At 36.9% G+C, this 6,665-nt stretch overlaps 2 protein-coding genes and 1 long non-coding RNA gene across 3 annotated transcripts; 1 reads left to right on the plus strand and 2 right to left on the minus strand.

Moving 5' to 3' along the window:
- LOC149696156 (uncharacterized) lies at window positions 1–1,182 on the plus strand. The gene is made up of 4 exons (XM_089867407.1): window positions 1–183; window positions 589–720; window positions 784–920; window positions 995–1,182. The coding sequence occupies exons 1-4, from the start codon at window positions 163–165 to the stop codon at window positions 1,044–1,046; spliced, it is 342 nt and encodes a 113-aa protein (XP_089723533.1). The 5' UTR covers window positions 1–162; the 3' UTR covers window positions 1,047–1,182.
- Window positions 1,183–2,049: 867 nt separating this feature from the next.
- LOC149696157 (uncharacterized) lies at window positions 2,050–3,053 on the minus strand. Its single transcript, XM_089867496.1, has 3 exons — window positions 3,032–3,053; window positions 2,448–3,000; window positions 2,050–2,390 (listed from the first exon to the last, which is right to left on the minus strand). Exons 1-3 carry the CDS (start codon window positions 3,051–3,053, stop codon window positions 2,189–2,191), a joined length of 777 nt encoding a protein of 258 aa, XP_089723622.1. The 3' UTR covers window positions 2,050–2,188.
- Window positions 3,054–3,415: 362 nt separating this feature from the next.
- LOC149696158 (uncharacterized) lies at window positions 3,416–4,707 on the minus strand. Its single transcript, XR_016382511.1, has 2 exons — window positions 3,777–4,707; window positions 3,416–3,704 (listed from the first exon to the last, which is right to left on the minus strand). It is a non-coding gene; the product is annotated as an uncharacterized LOC149696158 (long non-coding RNA).
- Window positions 4,708–6,665: the final 1,958 nt, after the last annotated feature.

The following is a 6,665-nucleotide window of genomic DNA, read 5'->3' on the forward strand; positions in this document are numbered from 1 at the left end:
TACGCAAAGCCTATATGAATTTGGTCAATTCTCAAAGAGTTGTTCTCGGAGAGGTATTTGCGATATTTTTGAACTATTCTTCGTTCTACTATGAAGTTTAAAATTGCAAAATTGATTTAGGAAATTGATAAGGAAGATTGTTACTTAAGCAAAGATGACAAAATGAAGAAACTGAGGAACAAGGTAATAATTGATAAAATAGTTCCCGCATTATGAGGAAATCTGTGCTGGTAGCGCAGCTAATGGCAAAAAACGAACCTAGGGGCCATTTCGCCTTGCTTGAGTGAAAGTGCCCAGTTTTTCCGTTCCTTATGAAGGGTTTATGAGATACATGATTAAAAATAACATTTCCTACAGCATCTCAATGACTAATGAACAATGAACTTTTTTAAATGGCCAATGATAAATTCCCCTCTGATTGGCTGAAGGTTTAGAGGATAAAGGTCCCTTGTTTAAAGATTCATTAAAAATGAGGACCATTAATGTTCTTGGTTTCTCATCTTTCTTGCTTGTCTCTTTAAAAGGCATTCTGCCTGAAGGTCCCATGGAAATCAGCTGTAGTAATGGAATCTAATTTGAATTTTTCAGTTTGACGTTTTAATTTCAAACGTGAGAAAATCGCGAATGGAAAATGAATTAACTATTAATGAGCAACGAGAGAAAATTGACAGTCTCAATAAGGTCAGAGAAGAATTGAAAAACAAAGTCAAAGATCTGAAGGTAACCTACGAGGTTAGATATTAGCAATATTCTTTAATCATTGTTAATTGTCTAAAAAATTAGGAGAAAAATGGAGCACTTCAAAAGGCTAACGATGTATCAGTGAAAGTTGAACCAGTTGATTATGATTCAGAGCCAGATAGCCAAGCATTATCCCTTCCAGTTGCGGAACAGCAACAACCTCAATCTCAAAATGAAAGGTATTGCGAGAGAAAAAAAGGTGTATTCATTTTATTGTTTCCATGGACTTATTTATCACAATTTATTTGTATAGCTCGGAAGGACTCCCTACTGAGGCCAGGAACCGCATGCAGCTTGGTGTGTAGATTTTCATTTTTATTGAAATGCTGAATGTCTCCCACAAGTCACTTGCTGGGTGCAAAGTTCATTGAACCAAACGCTGATGAGCTAGAACCAAAGCCCCGAAAAGTTTTACGGCAAATTTTAAAAGCCTTATTAGTCAGTGGTTGGGCAAGCTAGTTTTTGGAAACCCTTGATGAATGTAGATTATATGGTAATGCAATGAACTGCTTCGAACAATTTTATGGCTTAACATACAAGAATGAAATCTACTCGACCCATGTTGGCGAAAGTAGCGAATCTGATTTTATTTCGAAACTACTGCTGATGCCAATCGAAAAGATTAAGGCATCGGCCCAAAATAGAAGATACTTCGAATTTCCCAACAGTCTTTTGAGGATCGACAGAGCATGCTGGGTTATAACTTAGATAATCTGATTGTTTCTTTCGTTAATGAGCTGAACTGGCACGGAGAAAGGTTTTAAATATTATAATGGCAAAATCAAAAAAGTCTGAACGCCTCAATTATTACAGTTACTATTTATGATCAGATTAGAATTTCAATATAATCAGCGCTAAACAAGTGTAAGATGATTTACTTTCAGCGAAACTACGTTTGTTCGATTTTGACAAAGGATTAGGGATTATTAAGATATCTAATCAAACGATTTGTCACCAGATGGCTCTTAATTGTGCTTACTCTGCTTGATAGATTTTTTTTAATATTTTCTTTATTGGAAAATTCAGCCTCATTTTTAGGTTTCCCTTACTGGAATGGCTCATAAGTAAACCTTTCCTGAACCACTTGATAAAGCTGTGTTTCACACAATAGCCCACGACGAATCACACGCGCAACTAGACCTATTACCTAACATAATCCCTGTACCACCATAGAGTAAGGCCTACATGGTCGGCTTTGTGTGTTTTATAGTCTACCAGAATATCCTTGTTTTGCGACTGATAATTTTTCTAAAATATTATTATGATATTGTTTAGTGACAGTTAATCAAAATCATATCTTAATTGTATAATTATCAACTTTATGTTAAAGTGTGATTTCAAAATTAGTGATTTCGTTTGTTAAGTACAGTTCGAAGAAAAATCAATGTGTTTCTTGTTTAGGGAATTCCATTTTACGTTCCAATCAAATAGTCAGCGTTTAAGGGAGTTATTTGAAGATTATTTCGGTAATGACAACGGCTACTGTTCCTGACAAAAACATGAGAAGAAAGTAGAAAGGAACACTGACGCTACTCAGGTCCAAGGCTTCATTGCTTTTCAATGGTTTCTTCCAAGTCACCTGTTCAAATATGTAATCTAACGCTAGTTCCTGATACTTGAAAACTTGCTTTTCGAAAATCGGTTCCACCCTGTAATAAATCAGGCGATAAGGTTCATAATAATTTTATGATGAGATTATTACTGACATCAGTTGGGCGTTCAATTGTGGTACGCTTCTGATCCAAGAGGTGTTGAAAATTAAGTGATGGTATTCGAGGTTAAGAACTTGCGAAAAGTAAAAACCTCCCTTTGCCATGACGAGCTCTTTCCTCTTGGGATCATCCAGTACCAAGCTCCATATCAAAAAGTTTGCTTCTATGATCAGAGCTCTTTCCCCCGATAAAATAATATTAAGCTTATCAACACGTTCGGACAAATCGAATGCGTCTAGCCATTCCTTTACAACTGAGTCTCGGGCCGCCTGATAGAAACCATGCAATGACGTCAGAAAAATAGAGGACTTAACACGAAGAAGAATATTCACCAAATTTTTAATATATTCGAAATCAGCGTCGAACGAATATCCAGGCGCAATTCCCGATTTCGTCAAGTCCGAGAGAGTGTCGATGATGTTGTAGCTTTCCGTCGAGAAGTCCGTGCGCAAGTAACAACCCAAGAAGAACAGAATGAAAGTCACTCCAATAAGCCAGGACGAAGCGAGCAGACGACAAGTAATGTGAGGCAGAAAAGCAGGAATCGCTACAAAACAAAATTATCCTAAATGCTTTACGTCTGACTAAAACGACGGCCATCTTTCGTAATTAAGGAGGTTAATTGTATACCTCCATTACGAAGTTCAATTCTTTTTAAACATTATTGATAACAAAATTGCTCAAGGGGACCATACACGCTCAATAATTTGCTCAAAAATGTGAGGCCCGTTGTTCAAGTTACAAAGTATAAATGAAACGTTATCCAGACTAATATTTGTGCAAAATATAATGCCACAATTATTTTCAGGAAACTGGAACATCATTTTCCTTAAATATTGGACCATATTTGCGTAATAATGTTATATATAATATATATTCAATATAATTGAATAAATCATGTTGACTTCAATCAATATATTTGTCCAATAAAGTTTTAACGTGTTTTCTAAATATTGGGCTTTCAATATCATGTTTGATTTTTATTTGTGAGAAGTTTTGGGAATAGTCTTTAAGATGATAAATTTTATTGATGTCCCCCATTTAATTTGTGCAAAATATTGAGCTTGTAAAGGCCGCATTACGTTCGGCGCATAAGAGCGAGGCATTTTCCCAGAAAGTCTCAAAGCTTTCTTGGGCCATTTTCTTAGCAACTTTCTTGTTGGGCACCGATTTGTGTTTGCTGGTTACGATGGAGTGAATGACGAGTAAAATTGACAGCAGGACCAAAGTCAACACTATTAAAATCACCACCTGAATGAGCCATGAAGTTAAACTTATTGATTTAGGTAAATATTAATTGCATTGTTATAGAATAAAATTTACTTCGGTTTGCATATTTAAGAAGGACCAAGAATTGGACGTGACTGTCACTTGGGGGCTGGACATGATAATCAGATTGTTTATTGCGTATGGCGGAGACGGATTGAAATGCTCCAATCGACTGCGGAAAAATGAGCTTGGCGCGTAATACGCTATAACATGAGATTTCTAAAACCGTCGTAAGGGGTAATTAATTTGTTATCCAATTCCTAATCAGATTGTTTCAATATTAGCCGGAATATCGCATACCTTGAAAAAATTTGGCGCAACTTGTGTTTTATAAAGGTCATCCATCTCAATATCTTCCTTTTCGAAATTCAGCCTAAATTTCGTCGAGAAATTTTAAAAGCAACATAAAGTTAACATTGGTTTATAACAGTCCGTAAGCTGAGATTCGTTTCTGCTTGTTTTTGAACATTGCGTAGTAAACGTTATAATAAAACAATAAAGTTTCCGGGTGAGAGGGTGCGAATAGTTGGTTTTGACATTTTTAGGAGATCCCCATTAGAAACAAAAGTCAATTACTCGCCACAAGTAATCGATTTAGAATTAGTTTAATTTTTTAAAAGAACAATCTATATGATTGACCAGGACTAGAAACTACCAAAAAATAGTTTTGCCATATTTCCTGGGTTACTTTTCTGTTCTTGAATATTTATAGATATACAAAAACGAGTCCTGAAAAAACTGCATTTATACCAAGAAGAAATATACCAATAAGAAGGCTTAAATTCACCAGATTAAAATTTTAGGCTGCTACTCTTACGATGGTGTGAGGGAACAAGCAAGCCCAACCCCATTTATGTCCGTCATAGCCAACCCCAAAAACCCTTGTGAAGAAACGCTATCCAATAAATCGGCTTTGATACAGTCGTCCATCAAATTAACCATAAACTTGAGGGTTGCCGCAATCTTTTTGGGTGAATTCTTTGACGATGCCAATCTTATTTCTTTCCCAATACTTCCAAGAGCCGGAAGAGGATCTTTTCTTAACAAGGGTGCAGCCCAACTTGTTTTAACTCATACTATAGAAATTATCAGAAGTTTATGACTTCTTATCCTGGGAAGTATTGGACTCTAACCATATCCGGAACCATCTCTGTTAGCCAACTTCTTATTAGGCCCGATCACCGCGCCACCTACGGCGCTTCCCTCATTTTGAGCTGGCAGGCTGATTTGCGCGCCAGCAGCCGGCTAGTAACGAAACTTTAGGGTGTGTCCTGTGGTTTGAGGTAACGAATCAGAAACGGTGACAAGAACAGCTGTTAATAGAGTTTGCTAGAAATTCTGGTCAAACTAGTGTGGGGTCCTAGGCCCACGGATTGTAATGGATTTTCATAGAGTTCTAGACAGACGGCTTTTCAACGATTGGCGCTGAAGAAGTTTTGAACACGCCCCACAGTTTGAGTGCCACAGCCTCTCGGCGTGGGATTTTTTTCAGTAGATTAGATAGTTTTCCTATAGTGGGGAGGAAACTTTCGACCCTCTTTTACGATTGTCATAGGCAATTTTGACTAGCAGGGATGGATACTATAAAGCCTTAGTGTCCAATACTTCCCAGGATAAGAAGTCATTAACTTCTGAAATTATGTAGCTCCTTTCGCAATTCTTTCACATTACGAGCTCTGAGGTGGTAGGTGGTAGTGTCTATCCACGCTTGTTTTTCGTGTGTCCGGGGAAATACATACACACACACACCCACCCCAGACATCAGCGGCCGTGTTCTGCAGAAAAGATAAATTCCTCCTTCTGCCATAAGCTCGCTGGTTGAACCGTCAACTATTGCCCTTGGACTTCTAATTGGCGACGTCCACCAATGAAGTTCACATTCATTGGCTCAGTGATTCGAGGTTCAACCAGGAAAAATAGCCTTACAATTCAAGCCAGTTTGCGTTTCAAGTTGAACTAAATTGCAGTGTAAGGTCAGTGTACAGTGTAAATATGTCGTCAAAGGTCAGTGCTGCAACCTTTCTCCCCAGACGTTTAATTTATTAACTCCACCTATCATATGAACTAAACAGTTATTTCGTGCCGGATATCCCAATTTAGTTTAATTCGTTGCTTTCTGCTCTATATTGAAACAGTTCAACGTACTTGTAACAGCCACTTCATAAGGTAATGATGTGTAATACGGTGTTACTCAATCCGAAATCGTTATGTTTAACTCTATGGAGCTTAACATTACGAGGTGGATAAATTTTTCCGAGTTAGACCCAAGGTTTCGCTACCAAGGGAGTACAGCTTTTTCAAAATTTAACAGTACAGCACTAGCAAAGGCTGAAAAGGTATAGTATCTCATTTCGCGTAGTGTGAAGTTAAGTTGACTTTTTTGTAAATTTTTTTTTAAACCAAGCACCAACAACACGAGCCAGCACGTGCGACATTTCATTCAAGTTTCAATTCAAATCTCGCGCTTAATTTCATCCTTTTGATTCTCTAATTAAGTTCACGTGATTTTTTAAAACTTTTGGGCCTATTTTTGTCTTTCTAAGCCTAAGGTTAAATGATCACAAAGCAATAGATGAATAATTTTTATAATGTTCTTGTAATTACCAGCTACTTTAACCAACGTGGTTTCATCGAATATTTATCATACAGTGTATTGTACTTTCCGACCATTCCAAATGTAAGTTAGTGAAATACTAGATAATTATTTTTAAAAAAAGGACGATTAAGCTTGATAAATCCAGAACCAATTTTCCCTAAATAACATTTCTCCCCAAATAGGGACAGATATTATACAAAAACGAGTTTTGCTTCGCAGTCCCTAAAAAAACTGCATTTATACACAATCCTTGGCGACACTTTTTCAAACCCACAAAGGGCCAGAAATTAGATATTATTATATATATTGCCATTTGAAATTAAGTTTAATCGATATGAGAAATTTGG

Source organism: Phalangium opilio, unplaced genomic scaffold (genome assembly GCF_054372755.1).
Source record: "Phalangium opilio isolate 3A_F unplaced genomic scaffold, DU_Popi_V2 ptg000022l_1, whole genome shotgun sequence".
NCBI classification, from domain to species: Eukaryota; Metazoa; Arthropoda; class Arachnida; order Opiliones; family Phalangiidae; genus Phalangium; species Phalangium opilio.

What these genes read in the sequence shown, in the direction of transcription:
- LOC149696156 (XM_089867407.1), top strand. Translation starts at nt 163, where the DNA reads ATGAAGAAACTGAGGAACAAG. An exon ending in TGAAGAAACTGAGGAACAAG is followed by an intron (nt 184 to 588) that starts GTAATAATTGAT and finishes TGAATTTTTCAG; the next exon opens with TTTGACGTTTTAATTTCAAA. An exon ending in ACAAAGTCAAAGATCTGAAG is followed by an intron (nt 721 to 783) that starts GTAACCTACGAG and finishes CTAAAAAATTAG; the next exon opens with GAGAAAAATGGAGCACTTCA.
- LOC149696157 (XM_089867496.1), bottom strand. Translation starts at nt 3,053, where the DNA reads ATGGCCGTCGTTTTAGTCAGAC. An exon ending in GGCCGTCGTTTTAGTCAGAC is followed by an intron (nt 3,001 to 3,031) that starts GTAAAGCATTTA and finishes TTTGTTTTGTAG; the next exon opens with CGATTCCTGCTTTTCTGCCT. An exon ending in CAATTGAACGCCCAACTGAT is followed by an intron (nt 2,391 to 2,447) that starts GTCAGTAATAAT and finishes GATTTATTACAG; the next exon opens with GGTGGAACCGATTTTCGAAA.